Source organism: Eupeodes corollae, chromosome 3 (genome assembly GCF_945859685.1).
Source record: "Eupeodes corollae chromosome 3, idEupCoro1.1, whole genome shotgun sequence".
Taxonomy (NCBI): Eukaryota; Metazoa; Arthropoda; class Insecta; order Diptera; family Syrphidae; genus Eupeodes; species Eupeodes corollae.
Window position 1 is genome coordinate 23,437,746 of NC_079149.1, and position 21,101 is coordinate 23,458,846.

The following is a 21,101-nucleotide window of genomic DNA, read 5'->3' on the forward strand; positions in this document are numbered from 1 at the left end:
CGAGTGTTTTCCGTTTCGAATCTTTAGTCAACTCAAAATAAATCCTTGTCTTTGTGATTGTTTCCTAATTTACCTATAAATTTACAAAAACCTCTTCCGATTTCTTCACGAAAATTAAGGACTCTTTCGATAAATTATTTATTTATCCATTTTTGCTCATAGAGACTGAATTTTGAAAGTGAAAGTGAATTACTTATAATTGACCTCGAATAAAATACCAAAACAAGGATCCACTTAACAAAATAAAATAAAAACAACCTAATAAAATGTCCATTAAGATGCCGTCGATTATGGTTTGGGCTGGTACCATGTCCATTCTTTTGATAATGTCGTCAGCAGCGGCAATACGTTCGGACGATAAGAATATTACAAGACTTCTAAACAACCAGGTGATTGTTAGTCGGCAGATAATGTGTGTCCTTGAAAAGAGTCCTTGTGACCAACTTGGCAGGCAATTGAAAGGTAAGTAAAATACAGGCCAAAAAATACACAACTTCCGACGCATCTACTTCCTTATAGTTTCTTTTTTTTTGTGTGGTTAAAGTAACATTTCTGTGTAGGTTGTTACACATTCAATAAAGCCCAAAATTTATTGGGATTAAGGAGGCCGTAAGAAAAAAGAAAAAAATATATGACCTCATAAAAGGTTTTTTCTTCATATCCTTATTGTATCCTTCCTAATGAGCACCATTCAATAGCCATAAGGGTTTGTCACACATTGATGACAGCCAGCTACACCAGCAGCAGCAGCAACGGTAGGAGATGGGCTAAGATGGAAATGCGGAAGGCAACTTTCTTGTCACATTCATTCTCATCATACATTATATTATGTTGTGTGTGATCTAAGGATAATAGATTTCTGTCAGGAAAACTCGAGTAGATGAGGGACAAAATATACAGAAACCTTTGTGTCTTAAATGTCAGCGATTTTTGTTGTTGTATCCTTTAGAATTTGCATAAACTTGTTTAACATAGAAACGAAGATGAAAAACTTTAGACATACAAATAGTTTTTTTTTCTTTTTCTTTAACGAGGCCAATAGCCAAGTCCAGACATAAAAAAGTCTATTAAAGAATAACAAGAGACTCAAATTATTCAATATCCTTAACTCCTGTAAACCTAAAAGAATAATAACAGTTTACAAACAAAATTGGGGTTTGTTTTGTATAAAATAACTTAGACCCGGAATTCTGAATCTTTCTTTTTTAAAATTGATTTTAAATCAATCTTAAATTAACAAATTTTTAAAAATGTAATGTCAAAAAATGTTTGCGTTTAACGTGAGGGTTCAATATCAAATACTATTCAACTTTTTCTTTTGATCATTTAGATAAAATTGGTTTCGGAAGGGTTTTGGAAAATCAGTGAGACACCTTGACGTCAAAAAATATGAAAAATAAAAAAGGATTTTAATTAAGAGTTTTTGTTTGTGTCATGCCAACAATTGTATGTTTGTGTTTTAATCATTCTTGTTTCAAATTTCGTTATTTTTTGGCTTACCTCCTACACCAATTTTTAATACGGAAAATGTGACGAAACTGCAATATGATTTTCACTTTCAATATCAGTTTAATAATAGAATGGCTTAATTAAAGAAAAATCTAAAACCTCAAACACTCGGGTGTGTTTAATTACACTTCTAGCATACAATGGCTCTTGATGGACAATACATCTAATTAGGACCTGCCACATTGTGTGAGATTAACTGTCAAGTTGAATGATTGAGATTGAATTCCATTCCTTTATCCATAGTTTGGCTGCAAACATACTATAATATTTGTTGGTAGTTTTTGACTTTAAGTATTTAGCGAGTTTAACGTATTGAAAATCAAATTATACTTGAAGTAAAAAGTTGGGTCCTGTTTGACAGTTTGATAAGTTTTTTCGAGTAGTTTGTTGAAAATATATCAGTTGTGAATTTAGCTTTGATTTTTTTTAGTTTTATAAAAATGGGTTCAGTCACAAATCGTACCCAGACGTATTCTGAATAAAACATTTTCGAACTCAGGACACACATCACATTGCAATGAATCCAAGAAATGTCACACCCTATCTATAGTTTGGTGTGAATTTTCGACTGGCTAAATATACAAATACGTCTGAGCCAAGGCGTTAGACCAGGCTGATGCTATGTGTCATGCAATTTGCCAACGAGCTTGTGCATTTTATCCACTTTCCCATAAGTCGCAAATAGAAAACCATTAATCATAAAAACACGACTAATGTGAAAGCAAACTTTATATATCAGAAATGTTCAACGGGTGTATACGTACTTTTTTAAATTTGTAAATACATTTTTCTGAGTTCTGTGTTTTTTTTAATAATTTCTAATTATTATTATTTATTTAATTTTGAAGAATAAAAAGTCAACTTTTTTTATTTCCGTCGCAAGTCGTCGCGTCGTCTTGTTTCGTGTCCCTCTGGTGAAAAATGAGATTGTGATAGGGCCTACACTGATAACTTTAACATCGGGCACTTTAAAATAATAATTTTTGTTTGTTATTAGTGAAAATGTCATTTAAAGATCTTCAAAAATTATGTAATTCATTATTATTACAACCGGACGTCAATTTTTACCAATTTTTACTGCTGGATTAAAAAAAAAACTACTAAATATCGAAACAATATTTTCTGTGAAATAAAAAGTGTTTGAAGACAATATTTTTAATTTTTGTAAAGCTATTTAAGTCGAAAGTACATTTTTACAAAGTTTTAGTATCGTTTTTAGGTTTTTATTTTTTGTCAAAAACTGTCAAATCAATTTTTCTAAATGTTGAAAAAAATATTCCTTATAAGATAAAATTAGTTATAAGCCATAATATCATATTTTTGAGAAGATATTTGAGTCGAAATTCAATATTTACCAACTTTGAGTAAGGTTTTTATTTTTTGTAAGAAAAATGTCAATTCGATTTTTCTCAAAATTTTACCAGATGTTAAAAACGTTATTTTTTGTTGCACAAAATTGTTTTGGAGAGAAAATCATTTTGTATTCGTAAGATTTTCGAGGTGACAAATTTTTTTTCATGTTTTTTTTATTTATAAAAAAACCGTTGATTGGACTTTTTTCCAAAAATCAACTGGTTTAGTATCACGTTACAATATATAATATAAAAATTATTTCAAGTCTCTAGCGTTTTTGGTTCATAAGATATTATTAGTTAAACAAAACGTTTACCTTTTTTTTAAACTGGTATGGTAAAAAAACCGCACACAATTTTCTTGTATAACAAAATTTACTTGAAGGCGATATCTCTTTTGGTTCTTGAGCTGGACAACGAAAAAAACGCCGCATCTGTACGTACACACGCACGCACAGACATCTTTCTAAAAAAAATGTATTTCGACCTTGAAACGTCGAGAAATGTCAAAATTTTCAATTTGACAAATCGGACCCATTAATAACTTCCTTTGTGAAGTTATTATTAAGAACAATATCTTTGGTCTCATAATACTTCAGTTTTAGTTTTTTATTGTTTTTTTTTTTAGGTTTAAGTGTTTTGGAACAAAATTAACACACATATGAATAAAATAAGATTGATTTCAATAAAGTAATCCCTCTATAATGTGAATTTAATAAAACAAGGCGTTTTCAGATTTGAGAGTTATTCACATTACTGGACATTTTTTCAATTCTCATTAAAATGATCAAAATAATCTTTATATTCATTGAATACAACACAAAATATTTTTTTAAATCACAGTTTAAACATTTATTGAATTCAAAAAAAATATAAATAAATAAAATACAAGTAAGTGTGAGTACACTTCATTTAAAAAACTAAAAATAAATGAATAGAATCGGTTAAATCAATTCTTCATAAAAAACTTGTAATTTATTTGACTGTCGAAGAGAACCACTGCTCTTAGTTTCAGCAATTTGGAAATCGTTTCTGTGTCCAGTTCATTTTGATCTGAGTACTCAATCAGCGTATTTATGCGCATTGTACTGCTTGTGAGCTTGTTATTTTAGGAGCTAGAGACTTCGTTGGATTCATTCTCCGAAATATCTTCAGTTGGTTCAGGTGCAATTTCATCATTGAATAATTAATTGTAATTATTCAATAGTTTCATCTACTACTACTCAGTCTCTAACTTCTTGTATCGAAATGTTTTGTTTTCTATCTATAATTCCAAGAAGATCATTAATTTCCTGCAACTCTCTTTGAAGCAGAGTTTCAGGCAATGTCCTTCGTAGTTGTAAAATTGGAATTAAATCTTCTTCTTCCCAATTTTCTTCACGTGGAAATATAAATTTAAAGAACTTAGCGATAGGGAAAGCGGGTGGTTGGTCCCAAGACTATTTCAGTTTCATTACAGTATGTCTCAAGGATAATTTGTTTTATACCAGCAGCAAAGTCTTTAGATTCTGTTGCAATAATTTCACTAAGCAATCGTTTATTGTAGTATGCGTTGACAAAATTTATAACATTTCTATCCATAGGTTGAATCAAAGCGGTAACGGTTATGGGAAAAAAATAACTGTTATGTCTCCATCAGAACTAGTTAGATTTTCTTAATTGGAGTGACAAGTTGCATTGTTAAGCAGCAATAGTGCCCTTTTGCCAAATTATTTTCTCTGAGGTTCAAATTTTAATTTCAAAGTGATCATACAGGCCAAAAACGTTTATCTTTTTTTGCTAGTTTTTGTTCCCGGTGCTGTATGTTCAGCAGACAAAACGAGCATTGTACTAGGAAGAAGCTTCCAGTATAAGAAATTAGAGACATTTCTCGTATTGTTTCATGCAGTTTTTCCAAAAATGGATTATTACATGACAACTTTTCACTGCATGTTTTTGATGTTCGAACTCTATGCCTTTGCTTAAATTTTTATTTTATATACCCAACTAGCTTTGAAATTTCGGGCTTGTTTTAATCGCAAATGAATCTGATTTGTTTTTCGGCAGAGAAGATCTGTTGAAACTAGAACGTGGTTCTCTTTTAATTTTGTTAGCCACTCCAACAATGCATTTTTCATTTTAGGCAATTTTATCATACAAAAGGACCCAGAGTAAAATTAAAATAACAGAGTCACAAGTAAAACAAAACTGAACGAAAAATCTAAATGATAACCCGGAACTGATCAACAAAAAACAAACTTATGTAAAATATACACACATAACTCTCCAGCCTGCAGCTGCATTCAACATTTCTGAAGATATGTCTAGACAAATAACAGTAAGCCGGTACCTTTAAATTGCATGCATGAATAAGAAAAACATACAAGCATTTACAGAAGAAACATTATGGAGTCTCTGAAAAATTAGAAGTTCACATTATAGAGATGACAATGTAAATTTTTGGCGATTCACATTTTAGAGAAATTCGCATTATAGGTAATTCACATTGTCGGAAACTATTGTAGCTGCTCTTTTTCTGAAAACCTTTTTTCACCAATTTTAGTAGACAGAGCATTTCATTAATAACACAATTTTGCTCATAATGAAATATTTTTTCGAGACATTAAAATCGAACATCAGTTTTTACCAATTTTGTTCAATTTTTTGTTACTGATTTCTAATCACGTTTAATGTATAAATTAACATTAATTAAAGTCACCAGCATTATTGGTTCAAAATATATTTAGGGTCAACCAAATGTTTCACTCTTTTTAAACAGCAGTAATAGGTCAAGCACAAATTGTCGCATCTTTTAGTATTACTATTTCTGATAGTTTTTGACACTTGTCCCATGGAAAAAGGTTTTCGAACGTATGTACACAGGAACACATAGACATCTTTCTTTGTTTTTATTTGGTCCTAAAAACGTTGAAACGTCAAAAATTTCAAAATTCTTAATTTAATAGATTTGACCGATATCATACAATTATTTTTTAAATTTCGTTAAATATTTGTAAAATAATTCTGTAAAACGTCATGTATACAACACAAAATTTTCTTAAAGTCGATTAAATTATTTGTTCGAATTTTTTTTTCACTTTTTTTTAATAGCTCTTATTAAAGATTCTACTACAATTTTTATTAAAAAGTGCATTCTTCATTTTTTTGATGTTATTGCTTGTAAAACATTTTTATTTAAAGTTTATATATTTACGAGTTTTTGTGATATCACCAATAAATACATCTCTCTAAAAACCATGGATTTTATTTTTAGACACCTTGAAACGTCCTTAATTTGACAAATGAGATATATTGATTTTGAATTTACTTTTTGGACAATAAATGATCAAGAATTGTTCTTTTTAAAATATAATTCCAAAAATGTATGTGTGGGTATCTACATAAAACTATTGATTGTCAATAGTTATAATTAAAATTACTGAAGTAAAATTATTACCATCAATTACTTAACTTAACTTAACATTTTACTAGATAAAAATGAAATAAATACTTAGCAATTTATTTACTATTAAAAATTCTAAGCTTAAATTTGTATTAAAAAAAACGGTCCATCCACTAAAACCAAGAAAACACACCTTTTGATTTGAAATGTCAGAAGTTAGATTTAGCAAATTACTAGAAGTCGGAGTAGCTATTTTAGAACAATGCTAAAAGATAGCATATGTTGATGAAAAGAGTAAACATTTTGAAAATATTTTTTAGCTTAGTATCTTAACAGAATGGCTTTCGCATATATTTCATATATGTGACGGATAAATAAATATATATTTATATCCATTGTTTGAATTTTGCGCAATGTTCATTTAATTAATTTAAAATCTATGAATTCGAAGCCCTTACAAAAACTAAATAAACAAATAGAATTTGTATCTATCTATCTATTCATGTATAGGTATGATAGATATGTTTTTATATATGCATAGATACATACATATATAACAATCTATCTAAACAAATTTAACAATTACACAAACAGAAAAAAAAATAAACGCAAAATTTAAAAGCCTTTAACATCCAACCTATTTCTAAAATGGAATCGGAGGGCATTGTGAAAAATAATAAATTTATGCATCATGTCACACGTAAATAGAAATAACTGATAAATAAATAAATTGCTTTATTTCGAAGAACGAAATAACCAACTTACCATCGCGATGGTCGTTAAAACGTGACAGATATTGCTTCAGGGTATTTTGATGGGCGACTCATTTGGTTGCAAAATAATTTGTGTTGTTTTCGGGCGACACGTATAACAAATCATTTTTGTCATCTATCATTTTTATAAATCCTTAACACAATGTTTTTGTAAACCTGTGATGTATCAAAATATGGAAATTGCGTTTTGATTGAAACTGGTTTTGTTTTTTGTGTTTGACATATTTCAAGAAGAAATCTTATTTGTATTAGATTTGTTTTTACCACAAAACCATAATTTGTTACACTAATGGTTTATATTTAAAAAAAGTGTTCTTAAAAAGATATATTTTTAAAGTTTAGTCCATTCAAAATGTTCCAAGTGACATTAAAAGATAATGTATTGCCCAATGAATATATACTTATGTGCATTGGAAAAATTAGGTTTTCCTTTGGCTTTTTTGGTCACTTTGATCATTGCATTGAAACAAGGTTGTTACATTAGCTTTTTCCGACGTTTCGGCAGGGGTTGCTGCCTTCTTCAGGGAAACTTTATTGCACATGAAATATAAAACACATAGTACAATATTGTGGACAACAAGAATAAGAAAAAACTTACAATTTAACAATTAAATTTTAAAACAGTTTAAAAAATAAAACTTCTAATTAAGAAGTTCAGTCTATAACTACAAAAAATAAAGAGAAAACTCTTATGAGGAAACAGGTGACCGCATTTGTATGAAACTACACCTAGCCAAAAATGTCTGTCTAAAAATATTAACGTTCTTAAGCTGGTCATCCACAACAAATCCCAAAGGCAGTTCAAAACTAATTTGACACCTATGGTTAAAATTTTTTAAGACACTTAATGTTTCATATTTGGAACTTCAGATTCTTAAAAATCCCATGATTTTACCGAATTAATTCTCAAATAGTTCAGACTAACCCTTTGGATTTTTACAGTATTATAAATCCACCAAGAAATATTGACTTGGTGTGGTTCGGAACCAAAAACCAAATGGCTCCTTTGTGGGTGGCCGACTTTAAAGTTGTCATAAACATTTTCTTTGTTCTTATATTGTGAGTTTAAGGGTGCGTTCACAGTGAAAGTTAAAGGTTGTCAAATTTCAATATTAAAATTAAATTTTTTAATGAAATACTTTTTGTGACAAAAAACTCGGAATTGAAAAAGAAGTTAAAGTTATTATTAAGGAATAACAAAACTTTCAAAACTGTACGCCTACAGCAAACATATATTTCATTTATTTGAAAATATTAAACAATAATAAACAAGTAAACTACTAATAAATTTTAAACTTTTATTAAAAAATAACCATTTTTCTTCCGTTCCAAAGTAACTATAAAACTTGTTAATATTAATTTTAACTTGAGAGTAAAAACATAAATTTCCGAGAATATATGTACACATGCACCGTAAATAAAATCATATATGACTCTGGATTCTACAAATCCTAGAAAATGTTTAATATGAATTTGAGCCAGGAAGTTTATTGTTTCTCTCTGAAAATTCATAAAAGCTAACAAAATGTTTTTGACAACCTGCGGCTATTGTTGAAATTGAATTCAAGAAATGACATGAGTATATTATTTGATTTATTTTTGTTTGTTTTTTTTAAGGAATTAAAGACAACAAATTGTATTCTTTTTAAATTTTCCTAAGAGTATTACCAGCAGTTTATTTTTAAACTAGAGGAATTATTTCTGGAAGAGAAAACAGAGCTTTGAATAAACTTCATAATTAAAATGTCTTCTACGTGAGTGCCATTAATATTCGTTTTTTTTGTTTTTTTTCCATTAAAACACTTTACTTTTCACTTTTAAGTTTAAAAGAGTTAAAAACGAATTTTTCTTTAAAATATTTTGTATATAATAATTTCAAAATATATACATTTTTTAATTAAAATAGCAAATTAACAAAATAAAATATATAAAGAATACAACAACTTAAAAAATAACATTTCATTATAAAATTTTTAACTTTTTAATTAATCTTTCGTACCATTGATTTTAATATTTTGTTGGATACCCTTGATGGGATTAAACTCCGTCGAGTCGCTTAGGCATATTTTTATAATTTTTTAAGATATTCAATGCCTTATTTGCTGCATTCTTCTTGAAGCCGTTAATGTAGGGCACTTATTGAAGAGAAAGGGTTTTCGCGAACTCGACGATCCAACTCATCCCACAAATTCTCGATTGGGTTGAGGTCTGGAGATTGTGGAGGTGTTTGGATAACTTTTGGACAGTTATACAAAAGCCAGTCCCTTACAACACGAGCCTTGTGCTCCGGGTCGTTGTCCTGGTAAAATTTGAAATTCCTTAAAATGCCCATTTTCTCAGCACTTTGCCTTAAATTTTCTTTTGCGATCCTCAAATAGTATTCCTCATTCAATATACCGTCGATGAATACTAAATTTCAAATACCTCTTGCCCCCCCAAAACCATGATGTGCCCGTCTTCATGCTTCACTGTTGGCCTTGTGTTCCTGCTTTTAAGCTCTTCATTTGGATTGCGCCACACCATAACTCTTCCATCCAATCCAAAGAGGTTGTTGTTACTCTCGTCAGAAAATATTACATCATCCCACCAAGTTGCATTCTTGTTTTTGTGTTCCCTCGCAAATTTGATCCGAATTTTCCGGTTGCGCATATTGATAAATGTTTTTTTTTCGGGAAACACGACCATTAAAGCCATTTGTCTTGATGGTTCGGCGTACCGTTAATGCAGATATTTTATTCTTGCATTCCATTACCACTTCTTCCACAATTTAATTTTTGGTGCACTTAAACGAGGATTTGCGCTAATTTTTCTTTCTATGAGCCGTTCTTCCTTCGTTGTTAACTTTTTAGGTTGACCCATCTGCTTCTTTGGTTCAATCCTTCCTTCTCTTTTAAGTCTCTGAACAATATCACCGACAGTGTTTGGCTTCATGTCTAAAATATTAGCAATTTCTGTGTATGTTTCACCTTCATTATGGTGAAAAATAACAAGGTTTTTTTTCAAGGCTTGCATTTTTTCCTTTGCGCCCCATGATTAACTTTTTAAATAAAACCAAACGATCATACATTAAATTATTTTAAAAGTGTATGCGAACAGCTAGTGAACACTTTATTTTAACTGTACTGTTGAATAGACAGACAGTTCAAATCAAATCAAATGGGGTGGCGCAACAGTCCGTTGTGAACCAGGGCCTAGTGGCTTACAACTCTCAACCATTCCTGTGTGCGAGTACTGTTGTCAGGAATGGAAGGGACCTACAATTTTAGGCCGAATCCGAACGGCTGGTTTGAGAAAGCACTTTTTCATGACAAGAATTACTCTTGAAGGATTTGTCAATTCCACGCAAGAGGCAGTACCCGCGAAAATTAATTTTTTTTTTAAAATTAAGGTGGCACAGGCAGGGATTGAACCCAAGACCCCTTGCATGACAGTCCAACGCACTAACCATCATGTCTCGGGTACTACAGACAGACAGTTAATGGGGCCAAATGTCAAACTCAGCAAAGAAAACAAAAAAACAAATATTAATGAAGCGCTTACATGTGTCCTTTTTTGAGTTGTTTATCGTATATTTTACGATAATTTTTTTAATGAAATATTTATGGAATAATATAATAATTTATAAAATAATGGAATAATAAACCTACATTCAACCTTTACTACGAAAAAACCTCAAAAGTATGTTTAAGAATAAAAACAGAATATAAATGACACTCACTAAATATTCTTAACAAAAAGTTTTCCAACAAAGTTGTTATAATTAATACTTGATACGATTTCGATATTGGAAATGATATTTTAACAAAAGATAGTTTTGAATTAACGAAAAGTTTTTCCAAAGAGGATTTGACGGTACCAATTTTGTTAAAGGCGTATTTCATCTTAATAAATACAATCTAAGCAAAGTTAAAAGTGTTTGTTGAAATAGGTCCATGGTTTAATTTATTTGACACCTATGATTTAACTCTGTCGAAATATTTGGAAGGTATAAGCAAACTTTTTTGTTAGTATATATTTTGACATTGACAGTTCAAGGTTGTGTTCACAGTGAATGTTTAAAGTTGTCATTTGGAAATTGTGTCTAGAATGTCCACTTCAATTTAATTTAAAATGCACAATTCTAAGGTAAGATCTTTTTAATTAATTTTTTTTTACTACACGAGTGAAACCATAAATTTCCTGAAAATACATATGCACTGTACATAAAATCATTATATGACTCTGTAAATAAATGGATTCTATAATATTCCTAGAATTCCTGCACACATGAATTTGAACGAGGATGTTTAATGTTTTCTTCTCAAAACTTACAAAAGCTAACAAAACTTTTCGACAATCTGCGGCTATTGTTTAAATTGATTGAAGAAATAACATGGGTATAATATTTGATTTATGTTTGTTAATTTTTTTGAGAAATGAAAGAAAACTAAATATTTTTCTTTCTAAATTTAGTTAAAAGAATGACCATTTGTGTAATTTTATAAAAAAAAATCGTGAGTTCCATTTATAATTTCTCCCACATTATGACATTTGACAAGTAAAAACTACACTATATTTTTTTTAATGGCACAAAACAGGTTTGAATATTATATGACTATACAAACTCTTTTTGTTATTAAATTTCACCTCTGATTGAAAAACTCTGTGCACCATCCACCAATAGTTTAAAAGACCTCCCTTGGCAAAACTATTCCAATTGATATTGAAATTTTTTAAAAGCCACTTTCAACTTTTCATTTGCACGAAGAATTTCTGAGAATTTTACAATCGTGAGTTCAATGATTGACATTGACATGAAATTAAAAATAAAGTGTTGGAATTTTGTTGTATTTCGAAGTTGATGACAAAAACATTCTCTTCTGTGAGCGCCACTATTCAACTGAACTGAAGTGAATTGAACATGAACATGAACAGGACATTGTGCATTCCTTATTTGCACAAAACTATTTCCGGAGCTGTCCTAGAAATATGTTCGTGGTGGTGTTCCTTGGTCATAGCAAACAAGAATTCCCACTTAGAATGAATGTTTCGATTCGAACAAGCAACTATGGTAAATGATGATGGCTAACAAGCTCACATGCTTCATGTTCTCTAAAAAGGGATGCGAGTTATTTTTGAATATGCCTTGAAAACATATACATACGAGTATGTGGCTAGTAGTAAGCAGTTATTTAGATTGTTGGGGGAAAGGTATTTTGAATTTTCAATTCTTAGAAATGTTTTTGGTTGAACTATACGAAGCCCATCTCTATGAGGTATTGTAAGGTGGTAAAAAGCAGGATCAACAATTTATTTGTTTTAACAAATCAGTTTGTACAAACTAATGAAAGTTTGATAAATTAGTTATTTATCCGATACATTTCTTCGAGTTGACATAAGATAATAAATTCAAGTTTTGGTAATATTTTATTGTATCATCCGTTCAAAAGGATATAATTTATCTTATAGAAAAGGGTAAACCAAAAAGCTTTTCAATTTGAGGGCAACCACAACAACACTAACTTAAATTGTATACGTGACGGGCATTTCTCCTAAGACTACAAGCTACTCGTACATATTATAACTAAATTGATTGAATATAATTTGTTTTGCCTTTGGAATAACAATAACAAAATGACAACAATAATGTTCTTCTATTTTGCTGTATGTATTGTGTTAGCGTGTCTCCTTTATAATATCACAAGGATTTCTGGTGAACGCGGTACCTTAACCTGACCTAATATAAATTGGGCAATAAATTCATTGGAGTGATTATATGAGATTCTAAAAGGAGATCTACAAATTGGTTGTCATTTTTTGGTTTGTGTGCGGAAAGCTATTTAGTATTCAAGGAAGATACAGATATTCATATTTTATTTTGAATATTGTTAAGGGGATAATGAAAGGGTTATTTTCGATAACAATTTGTCTTTCTTTGTAAACCACAGAAAGCAGGATGTTGAAGAACTTTGGAAGCATTATGTACGGAAACAACAAATTGTAGATGATTTCATTGTTTTATACATTTTTAAGATCAAAAGTTTCAAGTACCTAGCAGCATTAAATCTACTTAAGAGAAACCCCTACAAATCGGAAATACTTGTTTCTATATTCGAGTATTTTTCAATCAGTGACTTTTAAGAAAACACTTCTCCTAAAAAAAACACCAGAGTAACTTTTTTAAATTTATTTATTTATTTATTGGTCTTAAAAGTTACATACTCCATTTAGACTAATAATTATGAAACATAACATAAAATAAAATACATAATTTACTTATAAAATTATAGAAAATTTACTAATTTAAGTTTCAAAACATTTCTTTTAATATTAAAATCAATTTCAATATTATTTTCATTAAAATCCATGCAAGCTGTAATAGGAGTACTGTTCTAAGGAACATTTAAAAAATCATAGTAACGAGGCCTATGAGTTTAATTTTCTTCTCTGAGCAAGAGGTTTTAGATCAATTAAAGTACACCTCGTCACATAAGATGCAACATTTGAGTAACCAAATGTTTTCGTAGGGCAAACTTTGTGAACCTTTTTTGAACATTCTCTATACGACGAATGCTAGACGCGGTAAAAGGTCTCCATATAACAATACAATATTCTAAATGTGGTCGGGCTGAACTAGAATGAAGAGCTTTTAATGTAAAGGAGTCTTCGAAATCTTTTGAATTTCGAAAACCAAACCCTAGCATAGAGTTTGCTTTTGAGATCGCATGGTCTATGTGATTTGAAAATTCATTTTAGAATCGAAAATTGCGCCTAGATCCTTATGGCTATCAAGTTTTTGTAATATGTCATTGTAAATGTTTTCAAGTTGGTTAGAATTTTTCATTTTTCAGTGTAAGCTTACGCCTTTCACTGTTTTTGTACAGACCTACACAAATTTTGTCCGTATCAACAGTAGTACAACTTCAGAATAAAATGTTGGCAAGTCTTCAACAAAAATAAAGACAAGAAAATGAAAATCTTACTTCTGATTCTGATTTTTAACGTTAAAAAAAAGTTTGTGCCAACAAATATATCATCATCTGTTGTTGTTCTATAATAAAGTTTATTCAAAAATGTATTTTTTCAGAAATCACTCCATTTGTATAAAACTGAATTGATGGTAATTCTCTTCACTAAATTTTAAAAGAAATGCAATTTGTTGTCTTTAATTTATTTAAAAAACAAACAAAACTAAATCAAATAATATACTCATGTCATTTCTTGAATTCAATTTCAACAATAGCCGCAGGTTGGCAAAAACATTTTGTTAGCTTTTATGAATTTTCAGAGAGAAACAATAAACTTCCTGGCTCAAATTCATATTAAACATTTTCTAGAATTCGTAGAATCCAGAGTCATATATGATTTTATTTACAGTGCATAGGTATATTCTAGGAAATGTATGTTTTTGCTCTCAAGTTTTATAACTTATATTTATTGTATTCTTTCGATTCTAAAAAATCAAATCAAAAATTAATATAAACAAGTTTTATAGTAACTTTCAACGGAAAAACATAAGAGTCAAATAAATGTAAATGTATGTAATATAAATTTTGTGCTGTAGGCGTGTAATTCTACTTGTAATAACATTGCCTTCTTTTTAAACTAATTGTTTCTTTGCCACAAAAACTATTTCGGTACAAAATTGTTTACCCATCAATGTCTTATAAAGAATTTTAATACTGAAATTTGACAACCTTTAGCTTTCACTGTTAACGCACCCTTAAACGGTCAATATTGAATATAATTATATGAAAATTAATTTCTTATAGTGGTGAAGTTTTGAGAACTAACAAAATGCTTATAGAAACTTGCGTGGTTGGTTTTTTCTTACCATATCACTTTAAAAAAGGTGAACATTTTGGTTAAAACTAAATATGTCACGAACCAATGACGCTAGTGACTTGAATATAATTTTATATTATATATAAAACGTGATTCCAAAAAAGTATGTTTTTGGAAAAAAATCCAACTCCCGTTTTTTTATAAATCCAAAAAATGAATTGTAAAACTTTTCACTTCGAATATTTTACGACTAAAATATGATTTCATCTCCAAAACAATTTTGAGCAACGAAAAACTATGTTTTTACCATCTGATAAAGTTTTGAAAAAAATCTCATTGATAAAAATCTATAAAAACAATTCTCAAAATTGGTAAAAACTGAATTTTGACTCAAATATCTTTTTCAAGAACTTGAAATTAAGACTTCATACTTATTTTATCTTATAAGAAATATTGTTTTAGACATAAGGAAACATTTTAACAAAAAATTGAATTGACAGTTTTTCTACAACAAATAAAAACCTAAAAAACCTAAAAAAAATGTATAAAAGTTGCTAAGAATTGATTTTCGACACAAATATCAATACAAAACTTTAAGATATTGGCTTCAAACTACTCCAACCTAAAAAAATACTGTCGTCAACATTCGATAAAATTTTGAGAGAAATCGAATTGACAATTTTCTTACAAAAAATAAAAAAATTAAAGAAATAATATTAAAACTTGGTAACCATTTGTTTTGGACTCAAACATCTTTTCAAAAATTAAAAAAAATGGCTTTAAACTGTTTTAATCTCACAGAACATATTGTTTTCGACATTCAGTAAATTTCTTATAAAAATCCAACAATCAGTTTTTTCACACTAAATTTAAACCTACAAAAAATAGTAAGATTGGTAAAAATCGGTTTTCGACTGAATATCTGGTTAACTCAAATAGATTTTGAAATCAAACTATTTCATCATAAATGCAATAAAATGATTCAAGAAACATGTTTTTTAACAAAACGCGAAAACCTACAAACTTTTAAGCAAGAGAAATCGACAAATGGGAAGTTATCAGCGTGGGTTGCCTCTCAGTACTTTTTTTGATAGAAATCCAAATGGTTCGTTTGAGAAATCCTGTGATTGAAGAGGTCCGATTTATGGGATTTTTAACAATTTGGAGTTCGAAATATGTAACTTTAAGTGTCTTAAAGAGTTCAATCATATAGGTTTGAAATTAGTTTTGACATACCCTTTGGCTTTGTTGTGTATGGCCAGCTTAAGAACGTTAATATTTGTAGGCAGACATTTTTGGCTAAACGAAAATTTTATAAATTTACCAAATTGATTTTATCGAATAATAATAAAGTGTGGGTTTCATTCAAATGGGGTCACTCAAAACATTTTGAATGGACTAACCTTTAAAAATATATTTCAAATGTAAACCATTTGTGTAAAAAATAATGGTTCTGTGGTAAAAACAAATCTAACACAAAATGGATTTCTTCATGAAATATGTCACCGAAAAAAAAAAGTTTCAATTTAAACGCAATTTCCATATTTTGAAATATTACCCATTTACAAAAACATTATGTTAGGGATTTACAAAAAGATAGATGACAAAAATGATTTGTTATACGTGTCGCCCGAAAGCAACACAAATTATTTTGAAACCAAATGAGTCGCCTATCAAAATACCCTGGAGCAATATCTGTCACGTTTTAACGACCATCGCGATGGTTGGTTGTTATAACGTTCTTCGAAATAAAACCATTTTATTTATTTATCAGTTATTTCTATTTACGTGTTAGATGATGCATAAATTTATTATTTTTCACAATGCCCTCCGATTCCATTTTAGAAATGGGATGGATGTAAAAGGGTGTTTTGATAGATATATTTGAGTAAATATATAAGCAGATGGGGTTGATAGATATTTAGATACTCGTATAAATTCAATGTTCTTATTTAGTTTTTATAAGTGCTTGAATTTTATGGAGTTCAAATTAATTTAATTAAGAAAAAGTTTCTAGCATTTTTATATTTTTGGAACATTAATTGCATGGGTTTATTTTGTCGTTTTGACTTCCTGCTCTATATTTTAAGTTTTTGTTCGAATAAGTTTTCTTCTCATTAAGAGTTTTTCTAATTGATGAGTTTTTTTGAGGAGGTTTAAATGGGCCTAACCATTGAAGAAGATTTTTCTATTAAAATGCACATAATTTTAATGCATTCAAGTGACCAAATTGGTTAAGATACGCATACGATACTTATTTTAACTGAACTATATGTACCTAAAACTGTTCTTTGTAAAATGTCTATTTCCAAAGATGGGCGCAAAATCGACAAGCTAAATGATTTTGTCCACACAGTATCAATTCTGGACATCACCAGTTTTACTTTTCCAGACGAAAAGGACTTCGCATAGTTTTAACTTGTCAAATGTCTTCTTAGAGGATATTGGAAAACCCTTTCGAAAAATAAGACCGATTTTAAACTAACTAAGGCGCCAGTTATAGCTATGATTGGTTTTCATCATTGAAAACGTCGTTTACAGTATAATTTTTAATTCTAATCAAAGGAAAACACCGTCAAATGTCGATTCATTTTTTTTCCGGATTGGTTTCAATGATAGCTATAATTGGCGCCTAAGAGGTCTGGGGTTGTTCAATGTCAGTTAATGTCATCACTGAAAACTTTAGATCATTAAAACCAATGCTAAACCACCTATTTGGTCTGTTTGTACAAAAGCTTAGTTATTAAAATCCCTTAAATCTTCATTTTATAAAAGTTTTTAGATTTCGTAATTACTGCTTTTGAGATTCTCTCTATTATAAATCTTTAAAATTGCACTACCTCTAATTTAGTGAACTAAATGGTACAGACTATGTATTTAACAACTCGTCCTTGATGTGGTAATTACACTCCTAAAACCTAACATTTTAGCTTTTGTTTCTGTTCTTTGAAGGATTAACAACTTTTGCTACCAATAAATCGACATTCGAGTAAGGAAGTATATTTTTGAGTATACGAACCTCCAACTTGGTTGGTTTGTGATTCACATTTACACATTTGTGTTAGAAAATCCCTATGGCAAGTTGAATGTTCAACCATGTTCTCTAAGTTCTCAGGTTTCGGTCTTAGATGAAGCAGAAGTAAGCTGCTTTCTCTCTAATTGAAGACGATTTAAAAAAAGAAGAAATACTTCAGACTTTGGTGCTAATTAAAGGGATGGTTTTTATTTCTCATGTACATCATCAAAGCAAACAGTTTCCTCTTCTGATGGAAAACTTAAAATATTCTCATAATCTTTTTAACCTTTTAATCGATTGATTACGCGTCTTGTCACATTTTCAAGAGACAAGATATTAGTACATAAAAATCAATTATTTATGTAACAGGGTAGCTTATTTGTGTGAATTGTGTCCACTTTCGACGAAGGAGATAATATAAACTAAATCAATTTGATAAAGTAAGAAGATATATATGCTTTGAAATTTACGTAACGCTGATGGCTTTGGGATATTTCTTTCCTCGAAATGTTCTCCTTAATACATTTTAAGCTTATTCCAATCTCACAATCACATTTCGAAAAAAGAAATACGAAAACTTCTTTAATTTACAAAAAAAAGTCTTGCATCCCTAAAATGATGAATATTGGTTCTGAGAAGTCTTCCGGGAGTGCTTTTTAGAACGTTGTTTTTTGGGATTCTCATGAAGTTTAGGAATGTTCAGTGCTACTTAAAGTAAACTTGGTATAAATTGTCAGTAAATTTGGATAAAGAAACAAAATTAAAAAAAACTTGCTCCTGTATCTAAATATTCTGTTAACAAATAATTAATACATTTTTAAATTTAAAAATATATCTGCAATTTAAAGATTTATCTTTAAAATTGTAAGTGGCAATTTTATAATTTTGTTTGCGAAATTGTACAGTGTGTTCCGTTAAGAATGGTCAAAATTGGTGATGACCATTCAGGTATAGGGAACTTGTTCATCCCGAATCATAATGGTTTTCGCGTAACGGCTTTTAATGGCGATTTAATTAAATTTTTAAGAACATAGGTTTTTCACTTACTATTTAGACAAATATCATGTAGAGACATTTCCGGGGCAAGTATACATGAGTTTGTTGGTTAGCTTTCCACAATCAAAAGAAACGAAGAAAAACCAAAAGTAAAGCTTTCTATCGTTAGAAAGATAAGGCACGGTTTTTCTAGATTCATTACATTACATTACACACTACTTAGCACATAAATGTACAGGGTAGAGAACATAGCACCTTCAGCGACTAGACTATGTAAGGTGATAACAACTCAAGTCATTAATAGAAGACAGAAATACAGAAGAGAAAGAACAACAGACAGAAAGAACACATGACAACAGCACGCGGTAGGTTTCGAGACGGTCCCCCATCTGTCTTTTCTAGATTTATTCCCACTACTTTAAGTATTTGGGAAATTGAACCCTTTTAAATTAGATTGGTAACCCTGTAGGAATTATTGGGACTCAAGGAATAATAACATTTTTACCCTTTTAAACGCCGATTAACGTAAGCATTACTGACACGCTTTATTTCAGTTAGACCATATGTAAGGGCACACAATCAAAAAGCTCAAGTGACTTAAAAAACTTTACTAGATATAAAGTGATCTGTTATGAGTCCTTGACAGTGTCTGTTGACAAATACGCCTTTATATCTCCTTTGAATTCATCCAATATGCTTGAAATGATTTTCTTAGTGCTTTAATCGTTTTTTTTTTTATAGAGAATTGGACTTCATTTATTTTATTATGCAAATCATTGTAAAAACTTGCAATAAGTTCAAAATTACTCTGTACGAAATTGCAAACATCTTGTGTTACTGTCACATAGCATATATTTTGTACGGCCTATCCCACATTTTTATTAGTGTTTTAGTTTAGGCAACGACGCACGGTAGGCCCAAAAACAGATAGAATTTAATAATGTGCTACCAATTAGTGTTATTAAAGAACTGTTCAAATAAGTTGTTAAATGATTTATATTTAACAGCGGTAAAATGTAGCTTAAAACACTTCCCATTCTTTTAACTACTTCCACAAAAACAAATAATGTTATAATATTACTCCGCTCCGACGTGAAGGACGAACAAACACACAAACAAACAACGAAACAAACTAATTTTCCCATATATAATATTAGTATAGATAAAAAGACTTCAAGTAAAGACACACATTTCAAGACATTTGATTACAAAATTTGTATATTGTTGTTCTTGGTCTTTGGTTATACCCATTTTTTTGTCTCCTTTGTTTTAAAATTGGACCCTAAAGCAAATGCATAACAATTAAAAAAAGAGGCTAGGATGCGACCCACACTGATAACTTCCCATCCCGTCTGTCGATTTGTCTTGCTTAAAAGTTTGTCTATATGTATTCGTATCAATTTTTACCAGATTTGCGTACTATTTTTTGTAGATTTTATTTTTTATGAAAAAACGGACTGTTGGTTGTTTATATTAAAATTACTGAATATTGAAAACAATATTTTCTGTGAAATAAAATAAGTTTGAATCCAATATTTTTAATTTTTGAAAAGCTATTTGAGCCGAAAGTAAATTTTTACCAAGTTTTAGTATTGTTTTTTTTTTAGAGTTTTATTTTTTGTAAAAAAACTGTAAATTCGTATTTTTTTAAAAACTGTACCAAATGTTGAAAACAATATTTCTGATAAGATAAAATTAGTTTCAGGCCAATGTTTAAAACTTTTGAAGAGATATTTGAGTCGAAAATCAATTTTTATCAACTTTTATACGTTTTCTTTTTAGGTTTTTATGTTTTGTAAAAAAACTGTCCATTCGATTTTTCTCAAAATTTGTCCTAATGTTAAAAACAATATTTCTTATAAGAAAAAAATAGTTAGAAGCTATTATCTCAAGGTTTTGAAAAGATATTTGAGTCGAAAATCAATTTTTACCAACTTTTGTTAATGTTTTTTTAGGTTTTTAATTTTTTGTACAAAAACTGTCAACTACATTTTTTTCAAAATTTTACTTAAAGTTAACAACAATATTTTTTGAAAAAAAGAAATAGTTTAAAGCCAATTTCTACAATTTTTGAAAAGATATTGAAGTCGAAAATCAATTTTTATCAACTTTTATACATTTTTTTTAGGTTTTTATTTTTTGTAAAAAAAAACTATCAATTCGATTTTTTTTAAATTTTACTGAATGTTGACAACAATATTTTTTTAAATATAAAAGTAAATTAAAGCCAATATCTCAAAGTTTTGAAAAGATATTTAAGTCGAAAATCAATTTTTACCAACTTTTACAAATGTTTTTTTTTAGATTTT

The 21,101-nt window shown here is 29.3% G+C and overlaps 1 protein-coding gene across 1 annotated transcript in view; it reads left to right on the top strand.

Moving 5' to 3' along the window:
* The first annotated feature begins 242 nt into the window (after window positions 1–242).
* Window positions 243–21,101, top strand: part of LOC129952236 (uncharacterized) — a 58,269-nt gene continuing 37,410 nt past the window's right edge. Inside the window, exon 1 of the mRNA XM_056064728.1 lies at window positions 243–462. Within this exon, the coding sequence (XP_055920703.1) occupies window positions 267–462 (196 nt within the window). The 5' untranslated portion in view covers window positions 243–266. The remainder of the gene's footprint in view (window positions 463–21,101) is intronic.